The 20,819-nt window shown below is 44.0% G+C and overlaps 1 protein-coding gene across 2 annotated transcripts in view; it reads right to left on the bottom strand.

Annotated features, from left to right (window-relative positions):
- Positions 1-20,819, bottom strand: part of GNB1 (G protein subunit beta 1) — a 105,954-nt gene that overhangs the window by 19,519 nt on the left and 65,616 nt on the right. For both annotated transcript variants that reach the window (XM_040325884.1, XM_040325885.1), the window contains exons 3-5: positions 19,537-19,575; positions 19,329-19,435; positions 17,538-17,601 (exon numbers count right to left, since the gene is read on the bottom strand). In XM_040325884.1, coding sequence (XP_040181818.1) covers positions 17,538-17,601; positions 19,329-19,435; positions 19,537-19,575 — 210 coding nt within the window. The remainder of the gene's footprint in view (positions 1-17,537; positions 17,602-19,328; positions 19,436-19,536; positions 19,576-20,819) is intronic.

A 20,819-nucleotide genomic window follows, 5' to 3' on the forward strand; every position in this document is an offset into this window, starting at 1 on the left:
TAACTGCGGCAGAATAGCCGTCCGTGTGAAAGGGGCCTAAGGCTTCATTCATGTACAATGGAGGTTTTAAAACCTCCCATGAACAATCTAACTTGGCAGATATAAAACAATGTTTAAAAGCTTCCTTTTTTTTTTTTTTTGTAGAAACGACAAAAAGGTATCTCCAGTTAAAACACCTGAAAACTAAAAATGTGGCTAAACGCGAGTTACCACGTTTACAAGCTGTTACAGACATTTTGCGGTTCAAATGCCTCTGAACATCCGCCCAGAACGCATTTTTTGCTTTCTAGACTCAACTGCCTGGAAACGACTAAATGGCCATGTATACATGTACTGATAAGATAACACAGAGGAGAGTGCAGGGGTAGCTGAAAAAAAAAAAAAAAAACACTCAACGTCCATTTACCAGCAGCAGTGTACATGAGGCCTACGTTTTCAGGCCTGGTGCTGTGCATCATTCGGGTTTGAGGCAGAGTTCCTGCTGGGAATCCTTTTTGCCAAAAATTATACAGATTCCCTTGTATATTCTAACACAGAGTTTGGTTAATAGTCTTTCAATCATCTATGAAAGGCTGTTTTGACTCTGGCAGGAAAAAAGCTCATTAGGGGCAGCAATGGTTATCAATGGTTCAACATTTGCAAAATGTGTCAGCACTAGACAAATAAATTGCAGAATAGATAAAAAGGATGCTATATTTAGAATGGATCTGTTCTACAAACCAGCCCACAGGGGTATTAAAGGATGATTTACAAGTCTCCGCCTACTATCTTTAAAGTGCCATCACATACATTTTACATTACAGATGTTTTAATTCATTTTATGAATAAAAAAAAGTAAGCTTCAGTGGATTATAAAAGACTAGAAGATATTCACAGCTGACTTCCTTACACTCATGTTACATCCAGTAATCCCGGAGGATACAGAGAACTCATCTTATATTTTTGCCTAAAATGGCAGTCACAACAGACCAAAGTTGCACTGCGATAAATTCAAAGTCAATTATCTGCATCATTTCTATAATTTATTAGAACAGCAGAGAACATACAATTACATCATTTTTCAACATGGTTCCTTTTCAATGCGTTCCACAAGTTTGTATATACCCTCAGAAAAGGGGTCTCGTTTGTCCCTCAGCCATGTAGGCGCCACATGTTGGTCTGTGACAAACTAATGACCTCTTAAGTTATCCTTAAAGAGGAAGTAACCCCTGATAAGGTTTACTTCCTCTATGCCGCCCTACAAGGTAAAGCATAATGGACTACTATGCATCTTCTCCATGGCAGCCAACATCCATTCTTTACGCCTCCTCTTCCGAGGGCCACGAACTCCATATCTGTGACTGGCCGGGGTGGCGTGGTGTCACTACCGCCTTCAACGGCATGACCCTGGCTTGAAACGGCACAGCGTGCCCTTTCAAGACGGCGCATGCGCCGTTGAAGGTGTCACTTGGGGAAATTTCAAATATCTCCGAGACCGTGTACGCCTCGGAGATATTGCAAGCACCTACAGGCAAGCCTTAATCTAGGCTTACCTGTAGGTTCATGTTCTCCCAAAGGGTTTACAACCACTTTAAAGCAGGTCAGCTGAATAATAGAGAAGTGATGGAGGATAACCAGGGACCATACTTAAACATTTTTTGGACAACCCCTATAAATCAACTACTCTCTAAAATACGGCATTAAAGCAAAGAATTTTTTTTTTTAACATTAGATTGATGCTCATTTTGTCAAGGGGAATCGGTTTTTTTTTTTAAAATCGAAGCAGTACTTACCGTTTTAGAGAGAGATCTTCTCCGCCGCTTCCGGGTATGGTCTTCGGGACTGGGCGTTCCTATTTGATTGACAGTCTTCCGTCAGGCTTTCGACGGTCGCATACATCGCGTCACGAGTAGCCGAAAGAAGCCGAACGTCGGTGCGGCTCTATACGGCGCCTGCGCACCGATGTTCGGCTACTTTCGGAAAATCGTGACGCGATGTATGCGACTGTCGGAAGCCAATCAAATAGGAACGCCCAGTCCCGCAGCCCATACCCGGAAGCGGCGGAGAAGATCTATCTCTAAAACGGTAAGTACTGCTTTGATTTAAAAAAAAACAAAAAAAAAACACCCGATTCCCCTTGACAAAACGAGCCTCAATCTAATGTTAAAAGTTAAGTTTTTGGGTGAACCTCCACTTTAACAGCATCTCACCATTGGAAATAGGAGGAGTCAGCATTAGCTAGGACGGTGGTATAAAGTCCTCAAATATGATGCTCAATAGTGCCACTTTAGGATTTAAGGGTAATGAAAGAATCTTGTGCCAGGGGAAAAATGCTAGACCAGTATTTAAACAGTGCTTTCGGTGCTGAAGCACCTACAACATCCAGTTCTATCCCAGAACATAATTTGTGTGGTATAGTAGACCCAGTGTAATATGAAAAACTGTTAATCTCTGAGATGGAGAGGTAGAGACGGCTGGTACTGCCTCCAATACAGCTGTCCATTGGTCTTTATCCATATTGCCAACATCTTGCCTCCAAGCATACTCTTCATGGCTATATGCATGTCCCATTGCCTGTGCTTTAAAAGGTTAAAGTATTCCTGAACCATGCAGACTAATATTTGGTTTTGATTAAAGCTCCAACAGACCCCTTTACTAGCTAGCAAAGCCGAGGACTGGAACATGATATTTTATGAATACATTTGTCAACTTTGTTTGAATGCTCTTTAACCACTTGCCTACTGGGCATCTTTACGCAATTCTTGCCAAATTTTCAGCTTTTAGCGCCGTCACTTTGAATGAGAAATTGCGCAGTCATGCAACATTGTACCCATATGACGTTTTTATCATTTTTTCACACAAATGGAAATTTATTTTGGTGGTAAACAAACAATGCTAAACAAAAAAAACTGAAAATTTTGAACATAACATTTTTATAGTTATAACATTTTGCAAACAGGTAATTTTCTCCGGCACTGATGTGCGCCGATGAAGTGGCACTGGTGGACACTTAGGACTGCATGGATAAATCATTCCCCGATTAACAGTGTAGCTGTCCCTTCAACACGAGCCAGTTATCGTAAGCCGATGACCAGCTTGCGTTTACATCCGTGATCAGCTGTCATTGGACACAGCTGATAACAAGGTAAACGGGCTGCTGTGATTGGCCTTCTACCCCAAACAAAGCTCATGCCACTGAATAAAATGGTTAGTTTACAGTCCTGTTTACACCTACTTTTGCTTTGGCTTCAAAAAATGACACCCCAGCTTTGACTAGTGTTCAGAGAGCTTTAAAGTGTGTCCGAGCCATGTTTTGAAGCAAGTGTAAACTAGCCCTTAGAGCTTTGGAGAGAGAAAAATAAAACACTACAGGTATATAATGCTTTGTTCAGATTTAATGACCAAGGTTTACAACCACTTTAAGAACACATTTAACCCCTTCCCAGCCAGTGTCATTAGTACCATGACAGTGTTTAGTGTTAACACTTATCACTGTCAGCGGCAGTTAAGGCTCATTTACACTTGCTTCGACTTAAACACACATTAAGTGCTAGTTTACACTTGCTTCAAAACAAGGCTTCGGAAAGCCTTTGTTAAAGCTCGCTGAACGCTAGTCAAAAGGCTCCAGTCACTAAAAATGGTTAGCTTACAGTCCTGTCTACACCTTGCTTTGGCTTCAAAAATGATACCCCATGTAGATGTAGTGGTACTTAAAAGCCTCTATAAGTCTATGGCAAAGGTCGCTCAAAGCCCAACACAAAAGCAAGGTGTAAACAGGACAAAATGCTAACCATTTTATTTAGTGACTGGCATTCAGGGAGCTTTAACAAAGCCTGTCCGAAGCCATGTTTTGAAGCAAGTGTAAACTAGCCTTTAGTGTTAGATTCCCGGCTGCACAATCGTAGTTTTATTTTAAGTCGATTACCGGCATTAAAAAAAAATTAAATAAAAAAATTCCAGTATATATGCACACTATAGTTTGTAGATGCTAAAACTTTCACACAAAGAAATCAATATACACCAACTGTGATTTTGCTTTTCCAAAGACGTAATAGAATACATTTGGTTTTAATTATTTTTATTGGATAGCTTTTAAAGCAGAAAAGCAAAAAAAATAAATAAATTTACAAACCCAGTGGTGATCGAATACCGCCAAAAGAAAGCAATTTGTGTGAAATTATGACAATTTTGTTTGGGTACAGCGCTGCATGACCACGCAATTATAGCGCAGTGCTTAAATAGCAAAAAAATTCTTCCCGAGGTGATTAAAATTAATAAATCATTTTATGACTTGCAAAAACCTGTTCATTCTTTTTTAGGATGACTTTCTTTTTTTTTGGCCACCTCACCATATTAATGGTCCTATAGAAGATTTGTAAACATTAAATCCAAGCCAAGTACTTCAAGCCCAAGACATTTCTTAAAAGCTTGAATGTGTCGAATGATGCAGGAAGAAGCTGCAAACCACAAGTAAAAGGAGGTCAGGAACTCTGTTACATCAAGTAACCCAATCACCAATGCCAGGAAGGAGCGAAAAGTTGCTCATCTAGAAATACCACATTAGAGCTGCTGTAGTACAGGCTTCAGATTACAACAGGAACCATTTTCTGCAGCAAGCTCTTTATCAGTCTATAGATTGTGACACAACACTGCTGAAAAGCACTTTACAGTACATTTAATCCACATCCTAATGAACAAGGATTCATCTCCTAGATGTGCAGTCTAGTCCTTGCAGAACGGGCAATGCTTTTCTTAATCTGGGTAACTCAGGTATATGAACTTTGTTCCCACAAGAGAAAAAGCGTACTTTTTACATAAAAGGTTTACTTTACAGCGCCCTTTGTTTCCTGTATCCCTCAGACATTAATCACAGGAGCTGTGCTGCAGGAAGAGCTGATTAAAGCCAGGCTGCCTTGAATCCTGCCAGAAGGCTACACATGTCATTTGTATCCATTTCATCATTTCTCAAATATAAAGTATACAGATGTATGGACTTCACATTTAACACCCCACTGCAAACAATTTTTCAGTAGGGCGACTGGTCCTCCCACTGCCCCAGAGTATTTTTCACTGCAATTTTCACAACTTCATCATTCAAGAGAACAGTGGGCAGTAGTAGGATTATTGAGCAGAACTCTGCCCGTCTTTCCTAATCCCTGGCTAGCTCTGCCCACTCCTAAACAGGCCTGCCCTCTTTGCATAATCTGTCATTAGAGCTTCATGTGGAGTATTCATTGTACAAAAATAAATACAAAATATTTATTAGTGCCAGGCTCGCAATTCGCATATCTTCCTTGGAGTCCTGGGTCTGGATGTTGTGACCATCAATCTTTTTATCTGCATTCTGCAGGTGTGCCGAAACCAGACCCACCGGGCACATTACTTCTGGGCTACAACATCCTTGGCACCCTTCACTACACTCAAGCTGTGGGAGATGCATATGGGGGATAATGATAAATAGTCGGTTACAGAGACACGATTATAAAAGTGGTTCTAAAGCCTTAAGGATCACTTATTATAAAAAGGAAAACTGTCCCAAATTGGTAAAAAAAAAAAAAAAAAATTAAAAACGTCCTGTCCTTAGGCTGTGCATAAACCGCCATTTTACCAGGATCATGACTGCAGCTACAGTCATGACATTGTTCTTTTTAACGGCTTCCCGAGTGCCGCACGCACTTTTACGTCGACAGAATAGCACGGCTGCGCAAATGGGCCTTTATATACACGCCTCCTTTAATTTGCGAGCTGTGTGGTTGGTCGTGCGCTCGCGACCCTGTTGCGAACTCGATGTCCGCCGGTGTCGCGCGATGGGATCAGAGCTGAAGACCGGGGAGATGTCAGTGTAAACGCAACATCTCCCGTCCGTCCCCTGACATGTCACTGATAGTCTGTTCCCCATCATCGGGAACAGCGATTAGGGACGTGTCACAGCAAGCCACGCCCCTAGTAGCACTCCCTAGGTCACACTTAACCCCTTGACTGCCAGTGTAATTTTTACAGTAAAAAGTGCATTTTTCTAGCACTGATCACTGTAAAAATGAAAATGGTACCAAAATGGTGTCAAAAGTGTCCGATGTGTCCCCCATAATGTCGCAGTCACGAGATAAAAAATAATAAATCGCTGATCGCCGCCATTACTAGTAAAAAAATAAATATAAAGGACATAAAACTATCCCCTATTTTGTAGACGCTATAACTTTTACGCAAACCAAATGCTTATTGCAATTTATTTTACCAATAATATGAATACGTATCGGCCTAAACAATATAAAAAAAACTTTCCCGTTTTTGGGGATATAGCAAAAAGTAAAAAATATGGCATTTTTCTCAAAATTGTCGCTCTATTTTTGTTTATAGCGCAAAAAATAAAAACCGCAGAGGTGAACAAATACCACCAAAAGAAAGCTCTATTTGTGGGGAAAATTGATTTTTTGTACTCACCGTAAAAAAATCCTTTTCTGAGTCCATGGACGGACACAGCTCCTTAACCACTTCCCGACGGCCGTACGACTATATACGGCCGCAGGGTGGCTCTACTTCTCTGGGAGGCCGTGTTTTTACGGCCGCCCCTTTTCGCGTTCCCCGCGCGCACTCCCGAGCGCGCAGCGGGGAACTGCTGTGCTGGCCGTGTCCCTTGGACACAGCCAGTCACAGATCGCCGTGAACGGCCAATCGGAGCGGCCGTTTCCTAGGCGATCTGTGCGGCCAATGAGAGATGATCTCATATGTTTACATATGAGATCATCTCTCATTCCCGGCTCTCGCAGACAGCGGTGCTGTCAGGGGAGAGAGGAGACGGATCTGTGTCTCTTGTACATAGAGACACAGATCGGTCACCCCCCCCAGTCACCCCCCTTCCCCCACAGTTAGAACACTAATTAGGATACACATTTAACCCCTTCCTCACCCCCTAGTGTTAACCCCTTCCCTGCCAGTCACATTTATACAGTAATTAGTGCATATTTATAGCACTGATTGCAGTAAAAATGTGAATGGCGCCAAAAATGTGTCAAAAGTGTCCGATGTGTCCGCCATAACGTCGCAGTCCCAATAAAAATCGCAGATCGCCGCCATTTCTAGTAAAAAAAAAAATTTACACAGTAATTAGTGCATATTTATAGCACTGATTGCAGTATAAATGTGAATGGCGCCAAAAATGTGTCAAAAGTGTCCGATGTGTCCGCCATAACGTCGCAGTCCCAATAAAAATCGCAGATCGCAGCCATTTCTAGAAAAAAAATAAAAATAATAATAATTCTGTCCCTTATTTTGTAGGCGCTATAACTTTTGCGCAAACCAGTCGCTTATTGCGATTTTTTTTTTTTTTTTACTAAAAATATGTAGAATACGTATCGGCCTAGACTGAGGATAAAAAAAAAACGTAAAAAAAAAAAAAATTGAGCTATTTATTATAGCAACAAGTAAAAATATTTTTTTTTTTTTCAAAATTGTCGCTCTATTTTTGTTTATAGCGCAAAAAATAAAAACCGCAGAGGTGATCAAATACCACCAAAAGAAAGCTCTATTTGTGGGGAAAAAAGGACGTTAATTTTGTTTGGGAGCCACGTCGCACGACCGCGCAATTGTCAGTTAAAGCGACGCAGTGCCGAATCGCAAAAAGTCCTCTGGTCAGGAAGGGGTTTAAGTGCCCAGTAAGGAAGTGGTTAAATCTTGACAAGTGGGTTTTGTTCCCTGCTTACAGGAGAGGACTAGGCAGAAACATGTTGGATAACTAAATACATGTTACATTAACAGAGTTGAACAGCCCCGCCCAGGGGGCGGTACATCCAGACATAACCCTCCCTGCAGTATGCAGCCTCAGTTCGTAACAAGCAGTACAAACCTAAAAAGGAGGGGTGGGTGCTGTGTCCGTCGATGTACTCAGAGAAAAGGATTTTATGGTGAGAACAAAAAAAATCATCCTATTTCCTCTCATCGTCCATGGACGGACACAGCTCCTTAAATCTTGGCAAGTGGGACGTCCCAAAGCAGTGTAAAAAAACGAGGGGTGGGAACAATATCAGTAAAACCAATTGTAACTTCACCCCAAAACAAGCAGAGCTCAATGGAGGAGGTGCAACTTTAAACAGCCGCCTGCAAAACCTTGCGGCCGAAAGAAGCATCAGAAGATGCACTCACAGCAACCATGTAAATTCTGGAAAAAGCGTGAACAACCAAGTCGCCGCCTCGCACACCTGTGAGACGGATGCATGAGGTCGGAAAAAAAAAAAAAAAAAAAAAAAAAAACAGGAAGCACCCATTGCCCTGGTCAAAAGTGCTGTGACCGGAAAGGGGGGACCCACCCCCTAAGAGCATAGGCCTGTATGACGGTCAGCCTGATCCACCGAGAAATGGGGACCTCTGTTTTGGTGTCGTTGGATGGTTGTCTGATCTCCGAAACTGAGCCACAGGCAGGTACACCCGCAAAGCGTGTACCACGTCTAAAGTAAGTAGCGCAACCTCCTTAGAATGCGCCGGCCGAGAACACAAGGATGGAAGTACAATGTCCTCGTTAAGGTGAAATGAGACTCCGACTAGGTGACGCACCTGAATCTGATGATTTCAGAGAGGACTGAGGGAGGAGAGTGCTCTACCCTACAATGACATCCTTAATAATGTCGTCCAGCGAGGACCCAAAAGGTCTCCCACCCGTGAAGGGCAAATCCGCCAGAGCGTAGGATAGAGACCTGGCCAGCATTCCAACCAGAGAAAGCGGCATAAAAACCATCTCTGAAACAGAAGCACTGGATAACCAGGGTGTGGCATTCAATGAAGCATCACAGTCCTATACAAGGCCCTGGACCAGCTGGTCCGCTAGCCTAATAACTTTGGTAGAGAGTCTGTGCTCCTCCACTGTCTGGTGCAAAATGCTCACTCCGTGAGTGACAGACCCCAGAGTAGTGGCCACAATAGGCCGCAAATCAGACCCCATCATGGTAAACATGGAACGGGTCAGTACTTCGGATTTTCTATCAGTCTGATTCATACACGCAATAGGGAGAGTGGTCACCTATACATGACAACCGGAGGGTCCACCACCGGAGAAGAAGCCCACCTCTTGAAAGGTCTCTCCTCAAAGGGGCACTGAACCACCAGGCGGTGAGGGACTACAAAAGCCCTCAGCGGCTTTTCTCATTATGCATTTTAGAAATTATCAAAGGGCACAGAAGGAAAAAACCTACACAGAGCGGTCTGATTTGTGTGATAGCTGCACTATCCAGCTTAAGAGAGTCCCTTACAGCAGTGAGAAGTGCACCCATAAATGCCTTATCCTGCCAGACCCAGGTACCTGGTCCATGGCTCCAAAACAGAGCATTCCCCAGGGGATAACGGGGGGAGGGGCACTCTTAATCCCCGCCCGTCCGCAGTCTGCCCCCACCCTGGCACAAACGTGTCCAGGACTAACAAAACCTCTGTGGGAATCCCAGGTCCTAACACCTGCTGCCACCACCAGCATGTTGGGGAAGGACCCAGACACTGACTCCACACATAGTGCGTATGTATAATATGTAGGTGTATGCACACCTGTCTTTACAAAAAAAACAGAAGCTCCTAGGGCCCTATTCAGGGCATCTCACCCACTTGCTGCGCTAACCAGGGGTACCCAGGGGACTCACCTCAGGAGGAGACTGCCCAGCGCTGCCGTCCACTTAGCACACGGCTTGTGGAGAGGAAAAGAAAAGTGAGGTAACTGTGCGGCATCTGCAGGGACCTGTGTGCGCCTTAGGATACAGCACTAGGGGTCAGGACTACTGAAAGATGGCCGCCGAGCGTTCAGAAGGCGGCCACAGAAAAATGGCCCACCACAATGTAAGCTGCGCCATAGCGCGGCTACGACAAAATGGCTGCCAATGGGAGTTTTCAATGTAATTGAAAACATCCCAAAAAATTGCGCCGGCCAAATGCCGCATTTACACAGGAAAAGCCTCCAAGGGCTTTAACAGTGAAAAACCCCTCACAGGAATATACTCGAGTACAAAAAAAGAAAAACGCAGGCCAGATAACAGTCCCCTCAGTTCACATCAGACTAAAACCAGTAATCTCAGTTTGATCAGATGCTTTGGAGGCCAGGGGAGATATATGGGGTCCAACAGACCCTGGATCGCTCTATAAAGAGGAACTGTCAATACTAAGATTGTTTATCCCTTCTGATTGCAAAAAAAAAAGTTGATAAAAGAATAAAATGAAGGACCCATACACACAGGCCAAATGTCGGGAGACAACTGGGAATAATAAAAAAAACAAAAAAAAAACAGCTGGCAGTTGGCACGAGGAGCGACCGACTCCTGTTCAGTGATCTCAGCCAATGGCAGAGTGCGCTCATAGTAGTGTTCTGGTGGGGGTCACCCCCCTTTCAGAACACAACAGCTCAGCAGGGGAGATCACTGGACAAACCTCTGCATGGTTAGTACAGCGACTCCGACCAGAGCAGTCAGGTTTTTTGTGCAACCCAGGGGGTTGTTTGTACTCCGCTTAAAAGCAGTTTAGGCTTGATATACACTGCCACAACCTGAGACTTTTTCAGGGAAAGCCTGGGTAATCTCCCAGTAAGGTCAGATCAAAATCACAATATAGATGAGGATCCGACTTGGAGACTTCCATTAAAGTCCATGTTCGAATAGAAGTCGCCTTGACTTAGTACAAGAACCTTTTCTAAGGTTGGAGCGACTACAGTAGTGCCAATTAAGACAGCTCTCATTGACCAACATGGGATTTCACATGTCACGTGACTCAAGCCGAATCTCAAGTTGTGGCAGTGTGAATTGTGCCTTAACCACTTAAGGACCGCCTCCTGCACATATACGTCGGCAGAATGGCACAAGCACGTACAGGTACGTCCTATTTAAGTGCCCAGCCGTGGGTCGCGGGCGCGCGCCCGTGACGTGACCGTGGGACCCGATCGCCGCTGGAGTCACGCGATCGGTCTCCGGGAGCTGAAGAACGGGGAGAGCCGTGTGTAAACACAGCTTCCCCGTTCTTCACTGTGGCGCCGTCATTGATCGTGTGTTCCCTTTTATAGGAAAACAATCAATGATGTCACACCTACAGCCACAGCCCCCTACAGTTAGAAACCCCCTTGTGGTTAACTCCCAAACTGTAATTGTCATTTTCACAGTAAACAATGCATTTTTAATGCATTGTTTGCTGTGAAAATGACAATGGTCCCAAAAATGTGTCAAAATTGTCCGAAGTGTCCCCCATAATGTCGCAGTCACGAAAAAAAATTGCTAATCGCCGCCATTAGTAGTAAAACTTTTTTTTTAATAAAAATGCAATGAAACTATCCCCTATTTTGTAAACGCTATAAATTTTGCGCAAACCAATCGATAAACGTTTATTGCGATTTTTTTTTACCAAAAATAGGAAGAGTACGTATCAGCCTAAACTGAGGAAAATAAATATTTTTTTATATAATTTTAGGGGATATTATAGCAAAAAGAAAAAAATATTGCATTTTTTTTCAAAATTGTCGCTCTATTTTTGTTTATAGCGCAAAAAATAAAAACCGCAGAGGTGATCAAATACCACCAAAAGAAAGCTTTATTTGTGGGGAAAAAAAGGATGCCAATTTTGTTTGGGAGCCACATCGCTAGACGCGCAATTGTCAGTTAAAGCGACGCAGTGTCGAATAGCAAAAACTGGCCAGGTCCTTTAGCTGCCTTAAAGGTCTTAAAGGAACAATGAGGAAGTGAAAAGAGGAATGTCTGCAGGTAAAGGATGCTTATTATGATAAAAAATTTTTTCCTTTACAACCCCTTTAAGTGAATAAATGTGTTGATAAATCCACAAACAAAAAAGAAAACAGAGTAATAAGTCCATCAATCTGACTTGTGGATGAATGATGAAGAAAACAAACGTGTGACCACGTAGATCGTTATAGGCAAACGGTCATTCCCTCCAACTAAATATAGATGTGAATGCGCTTACCGGAACCAATGGATCTACCTGTCAGCGACAGCAGATCATGTAGACATGGGAGATCTCAGGGAGAAATCAGTTCAGCTTCACTGAAGACTCTGCAGTAGGAACCACGGACTTGATTGGAAAACAAGGATCTTCAATGAAAAGCCCCTAGATGAACGATATCCTGGAACAGTGTATAAACAAAACTAAACGGGTGGGACTTTAAATGAGGCGCAAGGCATAGAGCCAAGCCATCCTATCCTGGAACAGTACCAAAACCGGATCTCCCAAGGTGTCCACCCCAAATCCAACGAATGGAAGAGATGTTGAGATGGTGATAAAGCCCCTTAAGGGAATAAAGGCACAACGGAACTGCTCCGAAAAAAGCTCCAAAGGACACATGGGGAAAGAAAAAACAGAGCCCCAATAGTGCAGGTCAAAGGAATAAAAGGTTTTATTGTAAAATGTATTGTATTGTCTGATGCCCCAGTGGAAGTCCTGTAGGACGAAACACGTAGGGCTTGGTTTTTGCCACTCCCCATATTGTCTTTTTTTAATCATTTGTGATCACTTCTCATGTTTATTTTTGTGGTTTTATTACAATAAAACCTTTATACCTTTGACCTGCACTATTGGGGCTCTGTTTTTTCTTATTTCCCCATATCTTCTTTGGAGCTTTTTTCGCAGCAGTTCAGTTGTGCCTTCATTCCCTTAAGGGGCTTTATCACCATCTCTTCCATTCGTTGGATTTGGGGTGGACACCTTGGGAGATTCGGTTTTGGTACACTGTTCCAGGATTTCATCTAGGGACCTTCATTGAAGATCCTTGCTTTCCAATCATCCAGTCCGTGGTTCCTACTGCACAGTCTTCAGTGAAGCTGAGCCGATTTGCCCCGAGATTTCCCATGTCTACATGATCTGCTGTCGCCGACAGGTAGATCCATTGGTTTCGGTAAGCGCATTCACATCTATATTTAGTTGGAGGAAATGACCGTTTGCCTATAAGGATCTACATGGTCACATGTTTGTTTTCTTCATCATTCATCCACAAGTCAGATTGATGGACTTATTACTCTGTTTTTTTTTTGTTTGTGGATTTATCAACACATTTATTCACTTAAAAAGGAAAACATTTTTTATCATAAAAAGCATCCTTTACCTGCAGACATTCCTCTTTTCACTTCCTCATTGTTCGTTTTTGCTCAGAAGTTGCTCTATTTCTTCTCTGTTCTGTTCACTTCCTGCTTGTCTGATTGTTACTCACCACCGTGACGGGAGGCTTTACTGCGGTGGTCAGTGACGTGCTCGCCCCCTCCTGGGAACTAGATCTGTGCGGCAGGACACTCTCTACGTTTTAGAGACTTCAAGGAGGTGTGAATTACTGGGCAATGTAGTTCTTACATGAACAAACGCTGCAAACCAGGAAGTGAATGAGAGAACAGAAACTAGAACGCCGGAGGTGAAATAGATGAAGGCATTTAATAGGTATTTACTCGTTTATTAACAGAATCATTACACTATCCTGTCTGTCTACCTTGCAGACATTAATTTTAGCCCAAAATTTTTTTTCCTTTACAACTCCTTTAATATTGATTGTTGTCACCATTATCACTGGTTCAGTACAGTGATTACACATACATTTAGTGAGACATTGTCTCGCTTGCACTATTAGCGCTACATTTTGTCACATTGTTGTGTAGCAGCTGGTTCTTTAGCCCATTTAATTTTAGATAAGCGCAATATTTTCCCTTTTTTCACAACTTATGATAGTAGCAAGAAACATACAGGTAAAGTTTATAAAAAGTTTTACATTTTATGCCTGTTTATTTTATCGCAACAGGAGATCTCCATTATAATTTACCACCAAAGGAAAGACAATTCCTCCTCCTAAAAAAAAAAATAGGATTTTATGCTCACTGTAAAATCTTTCTCTGAGTTCATGGATGGACAAAGCCTTAATCTTGACATAGTGGGATTAACCTATCTTTAGGAGTGACTAGGCAGAAGTGTTAACTTCAAAGCAGAACCGCCCCGCCCAGGGTGCAGTCCCACTGACTATATCCCCTCAGCCTGCACCAAGCAATACAGTTCGTAGCAAGCAGCACAGACAAACAGGGGTGGGTGCTGTGTCCATCCATGAACTCAGAGAAAGATTTTACAGTGAGCATAAAATCCTATTTTCTCTTTCGTTCATGGATGATACAGCCTTAATCTTGACATAGTGGGACGTCCCAAAGCAGTGTCAAAATGAGGGGTGGGAAGCATAAAAATAAACAAATTTCACTCCAAAACAGAGCTCCTCAACTGTGGAGTTGTAACTCTAAACAGCCGCCTGTAAAACTTGCGGTCGAAGAAGCATCTGAAGATGCACTTACATCAACTTGTAAAGTTTAGTGAAAGTGTGACTGGGGCAACCAGGTCGCCGCCTTACACACCTGGGAAACAGACACTTGATGTCAGAAACCCCAAGAGGCACCATTGCCCTAGTCGAATGCATCGTAATAGGGAGGCGGCCGACCCTTTATGGCGTAAGCCCGATTAGGAACTGTCGGGTCCACCTCGAAATGGTGGCAGATGAGACCGCTGGGCCCTTCTTGGGACCAGCCACCGAAAAACAGTCTGAACTCCGGAACGGAGCTCGGAGAGCGTCCGAGGAATGCCACGTCGTCTCCTTGGTATTCGACCGATGAGGACACAAGTATGGCAGTACAATGTCTTCCTTGAGATAGGTCGTAATTACCTTAGGAAGAAAAAAAGGCTGCGGATGCAGCACCACCTATCCTTGTGGAAGATCAATAAAGAGCCTTTCATGACAAGGCTGCCAGCTCAGAACCCGTCTTAACTGACATAACAGCCACCAAAGGGACCACTTTCTGAGAAAGTGTCAACAAGGGAACTTCCCTAATGTTCTCAAACAGGGGTTCTGAGGCACCTAGAAGTCATGGCGTTAAAGCCATTGACTGTAAAGCAGGATGACCTATGAGACCTTGCGACAGCAGGTCCTCTCGTAGTGGTAGACGCCAAGGTGCATTTGCTATTCAAATCCCCACAGAGGTAGTGGAGGACGAACCGGAGGGGCCACATGCCGAACCCCCTGTACAAATGTTCTCACTAGAGAGTGAGTCGCCAGGGGTCGCTGAAAGAAAAACAGCCAGGGCAGATATCTGCCCGTTAAATCGTGCTTAAGCAAACTCTTTGGTCCACCAAAGTGCGATAATAAATCCTCCTAGATGATACCTTCCTAGCCTTCCTCAAGGTAGGAATCACAGAATTGGACAGGCCCCGGTCTCTTAGTACCTGGCTTTCAATAGCCATGGCGTTAAGCACTCGCGTGTGAGATTGCACCTATGGTACCGCCTCGAAGGAGGCCACCATGAGGCCTGGAACTCGCATGCAAAGCGGAGTGACGGCCCTCCTGGGATGTCAACTACCACACCGCAGCCTGAAGGGTCTGCAACTTTTCCACAGGGAAGCAAACCTTTGCCTCGGAGGAGTCCAGAATCAATCCCAGATATACTAGGCATTGAGTCGTTACCATTACCGACTTCTGATTGTTCAGTAGCCACCCAAGTGTCTAAAGGGTCTGATGTTATAGACACGCTCACCTCTAATTCTGAGGCTCAAGCGGCCCTCAGAAGCAGGTCGTCCAAGTAGCCCACAACAGCGATGCCACGTGGTCTTAGTAGGGCAAGAATTGGGGCAATCACCTTGGTGCCGATGCCAGGCCAAAGGGGAGAGCCACAACTTGATAGTGGTCTTCCCCGACCGCAAAGCGCAGAGTCTCTGATGCTTTGTGCATATGGGGACATGTAAATGGGCATCCCTGATGTCCAAGGATGCCAGAAAGTCCCCCGGCTGGAGGGCAGTGACGACAGAGCGAACCAATTCCATCCGGAATCTTGTATCTACATGAAGCAATTGAGGGCCCTGAGGTCCAACGCCCTCCTTCTTTGGTACTATGCACACGAGTCGGTTGTAGATGGTACAAAGGCCGCTGATCTGACACTAGAGGCGAACAGGGCAGCAGAGTAATGCAGCAGTCAGTACACCTCAGCAGAAATCGCCAGAAAAAAAGCGGCTTACAGAAGACGACGACCGCCAGTAAGAAATACAGCATGGACACCAACCTGGGCGTCGACAGCATGAGCAAGACACACAGGAAAGCAGAATCTCTTATGCGGCTTTATACATCATGCAAGTAAAGAAATACAGCATGGACACGCCAAACATGGCCGCCGACAGCATGGAGCAGGACACACAGGTAAACAGAATCTCTTATGCAGCTTAAACACTGATTTGGTGACTTATGGTTCCCCAAGAGAAGCTCCCCAGAGGAACCCCTGCCAAGCAGCTAGCTCAGAGAGCCTAGGAGGAGGAGCGGGGGGGGGGGGGGAGAAGGCCCTTTACTCACCTCTCCAAGGATGCCCAGCTCTGTCTTCTTGCTAAAGCAAGGTAGTAGCTACTTAACCTTCCTGTGGATTTATGCTGGAAGCATCCTGGACAGTGCATCTTCCGCATGGTAACAGAGATAACTGTCGGCCAGGCTACTGCGACTCAGCCCTCTACACTGGTCCTTATGCAAGCCCTGGAGCGTATAGCTCACCGGCCACCCGTAGAGCGACGGGTATGTCGTGGACGACCCAGCGCACAGCTATCGTCGGCACACGCTCGATGGCTGAAACTGGGAAGAATACAAGGATCTGGGATCCAGCCTGTCGCCCAGTCAGCAGTTGATTGAAGATCACAGGTTCTGCTTTGAAGTCAACACTTCTGCCTAGTCACTCCGAAAGATATATAGTGGGATGTCAAGATTAAGGCTGTGTCCATCCATGAACGAAAGAGAAAAGGGTATAATCCACTTGGATGCACAAAGTAGTTTTGATGACATGTACAGTTTTACCAACACATGTCAAAGTTGCAAATTTGTGCTTGGGCATTAACATTTGTTTTACCCTTAGGCAGAAAGGGGGTGAATCTAAACAGGCTGGTTAGAAAAAAGCTAGTTAAATTTTTTTTACCCATTTAAGCTTGCTCACCAAGGCAATTCCCAATCATTTTTTCCGCCGATTTGCATACAATAGACTGAAACATTGGTTTCTGCAACCTGCTACACATTATTGCTCTTATCGGCTGGTTTACACCACTGAAATGCTGGGTAAACCTGTACAAAGATGTTGAATAGGCTCCCACTGCGTCATTTTATCTGGTTGCTATGCCAGTTTAAAGGCTTCCGAATTTGAATCCTTAGTAAGCAATTACTTGACCCACTACCTGTTTGTTCTTGGTCACAGCACACTGGGGTTATAGATAGCCAAGTCACTAGCAAGTTTAGGTCAGCAATGGCAGCCTCCATATCGCTCTCATTGCAAGATTTTAATTCCATAAAAGCAGAAAATCAGGCACAACAGCTGATTAGAAAAGAATAGCCTGTACAATTTCAACAAATTTGACTTCATTATTGCACAGGGCACACACTCAATACCTTGGAGGCACCAAGGATATTTGCATTCACAAATTGGACACTGAATAACTAAACAGGAGCATTATTTACTTCAATCTTTGCTAAACAATTACCAAAAGATCATAACCTGAACAGCTGTGTAACAGTTATTACTGTTTCTATTGTAAACCAGAGTTCACGTTGTATCACGCACCTTGTTTGTGGTATAGCTGTCCCAGATGATAAGCTTGCCATCCTGGGAGGCACTAACTAGCAGCCTGTAGAGAAAAAGAAGTTGGGAAAACATCAGTTGAACAGCGCTTTGTGTGGGGGGGAAAAAAAAAAAAGATTTTAATGCCAGCGATTACAAAACATGGAGCAACTGATCACTAAACAGATCAATGATTGGCTCCCGATGGTGAAGCTACACAACGCTCCCAGTAGTAACTAATCACAAGCAGCACAGTTCCAACAGGAGCATGTTGTTGCCATTACAAGCCATAAGGGATTACTTGTTCTGATCGCTCAACTAAAATGACCGATATTTAAAATATAGGAATGCCTCTGTCATACACAAAAATTTCAATCGGCCGTCAAAGGATAAAAACTGGTGGAGGCAAGACTGAAACACACTTGTTTGGTACCAATACGGTTTCGATAAGACTTGCAACCTTATATTTTGATCTGCTGTTCTTTGGAAATTATGAAATATCTGAAAGCCATATTGCCACAAAATTGTCTAATGTGTAGAATACGTGCTACAAAAAAAAAAAAAAAAAAAAAAAAAAAAAAAAACGCTTTCCTGAAACTTTTCTAGTGTCTACAACTTGCTATATACTCGAATATTGGCAAACAAATTAAATGAGATGTGTCGTAGAGGCCTCAAAAAACTCTGAAGTTCTGACTCAAGCTAAAGTCAAGAATTTTGGGGATTTTACGGGGTGTACAAAACTCAAAAGCTGTGGCAGGACGACAGCAAAGCTTAGAGAAAACTCTGCTGCTTGCTTTGCCTACTTCCAGGACGACAAAGGCAATGCTTCATTTTGAGCATGTATGAACATGCATGTAGGTGGGAATTACTGAGTATGAGTGCATGCATGTGTATATGCAAGTGTGTTTATATTTGTTGGGTGTAAGAATACACACATCCTAGAGCAAATATGCATGCATCTGTACAATTGTTCACTTGAGTCCCATGTATAATTTAGATTATGGGGTCCCAGGAATGACATCATTGTCAGAATAGTGTTTCTTAACTTTAATACCACTCTCAGTAAAAGTACTTTCCTAGCCATTTTATTAGTGCTCAATCCCCAAACCATGTGTAAGCACCAACATGGAGCTTACATAGGGCCAACATCCTTCTGCTCAGGTCTGGCATTGGGCCTGGGTTGTGGTTGCCTGCATCCCCAAACCAGGAAAAACAAACCTGAAAGTGCGAGTTCTTACATGACAACCTGACCCTTTTGTTATTCAAGTATGTGGGTATGTGTGCACAAAACACTTGTTAGAGTTTCACCTCCATCAATCCCAGGACCCCCAGAGCACCTTCAACTTCCTTTTGGGTCAGAGGGTGCACTCACCCAGGTCAAAGGGAACAGCACAAGGACCAACACCCTGTCAGCTTGGAGGAGATGTGTGGCTTGCATGAGCCGTGTTTGAATGGACACACATCCTTTCAGAACTAGTCTTGGCTGGAAGCCCACACTCAAGGGCATCTCCATAGAATCCTTCAGAGGATAGGAGACACCTTGAATGTGGATACAGCTGGGGGACTGGCTTAGGTAGCAGGAAAGAATGTTCAAACAGGCGAAGCACCTCAGGCAAATCTTTACCTTAGCAGGTGCAATTTGTGCCTCATGATTTGTACATTTGTGCTTGACCCGTTTGCATGCCTGTATAAGTAGGCATGGAATCCCAGAAATTTGTGAGAAGACAGCCAACAGATAGTTTTGAAGAGTATGCTTCAACAATGGTTGCAGTCGCATTCTATAGCCGCACTCACCTGGAATCTGTGCCCCAGTGCATAGCATAGATTTTAGCAAGGTGTCCCCTCAGGGTACGTCTAGTGCGCATCTGAATTCGACCTACTGGATCAATATTGGCTGTGATCTAAGATAAAATGAAAACAAAACCATTGAATATACCAAGACTAATGCTTTTTTAGACTACCTATGTCAGAAGAGTAATGTAAACCATTGTGAAATATTTACCTGAGCCAGAGTGGCATCTGCACATGCTTTCCTGGCATCCTGCAAAATAAGGACATACAATTAGGGATTAGTAAATTCAAGACAATACATTACAGAAAATAGAGTTCCTCTAAAAACAAAAAACAGCATCCAATAATTAGGGGTGTTGAAATGAATCACAGCATCGATGCATCGCGATTCGACCACCCACGATGCCGCATCGATGCCACGACTTGCACTAAATCGATTTTATGATGTCACCTGCGCGCCGCTATATGTCCCTGAGTCTGAAAGCAGCCGAAAGAAGCCGTGGGCGTTAGCCGCGCCTCTTCCCCCCCCCCCCGCTGATGCAGCTGAAGGAGCCGTGGGTGTTAGCCGCGCCTCCTTTCCCGCCCCCCGCTGACGGCACTCCCAGCCGCCCGTCACCACGTGGAGTGTCCCCCAATTCCCGACAAGTGATGACCCGGTCCCGACTCCCCAGAGCCTTCCTCCTTGGCCCACCTCACACTGTGCACAGGCTGCTGTGGGAGACCCGAGACGGCCAAGGACTGCAGGCAGCAGAACACTGACAGGAGTCAGAGACCAGCAGAGATTTCATCATCAGGTACTTACTTGGGGGATGCACACTGGCAGCAATTGATGGGCACACTGGCAGCAATTGATGGGCACATTGTATATCATATCTGATGCACCATTATGTGGATTGCAAATTTGCCAAATTATGAAAACATTAAAGTGACCAATGAGCATGACTATGCCATTTCAACATTAATTATGGTTTATGTATGTCTTATTGTCTTAGTGATTAACATCACAACTTCATTGATTTGAAATGGATACCCTTTTTTTTGTATGATTTTTGCTTTTGCTCCTCACTGCCACACACATGCAGCCATGCATTGCACGTGTGCGTCAGTAATGAGCAAAACTAAAAATCATACAAAAAAAAAAGGTATCAATGAAGTTGTGATGTGAATCAATCACCAAGACAATAAGACATACATAAACCATAATTTATGACATGGCATACATTGTCGTTTGGCAGGACTTTATGGGGAAAATGTCCGCAGTCTCTGATCCTCTCTAGTATCATGTCCGCAGTCTCTGATCCTCTCTAGTATCATGTCCGCAGTCTCTGATCCTCTCTAGTATCATGTCCGCAGTCTCTGATCCTCTCTAGTATCATGTCCGCAGTCTCTGATCCTCTCTAGTATCATGTCCGCAGTCTCTGATCCTCTCTAGTATCATGTCCGCAGTCTCTGATCCTCTCTAGTATCATGTCCGCAGTCTCTGATCCTCTCTAG

This window comes from Rana temporaria, chromosome 10, assembly GCF_905171775.1.
Source record: "Rana temporaria chromosome 10, aRanTem1.1, whole genome shotgun sequence".
Taxonomy (NCBI): Eukaryota; Metazoa; Chordata; class Amphibia; order Anura; family Ranidae; genus Rana; species Rana temporaria.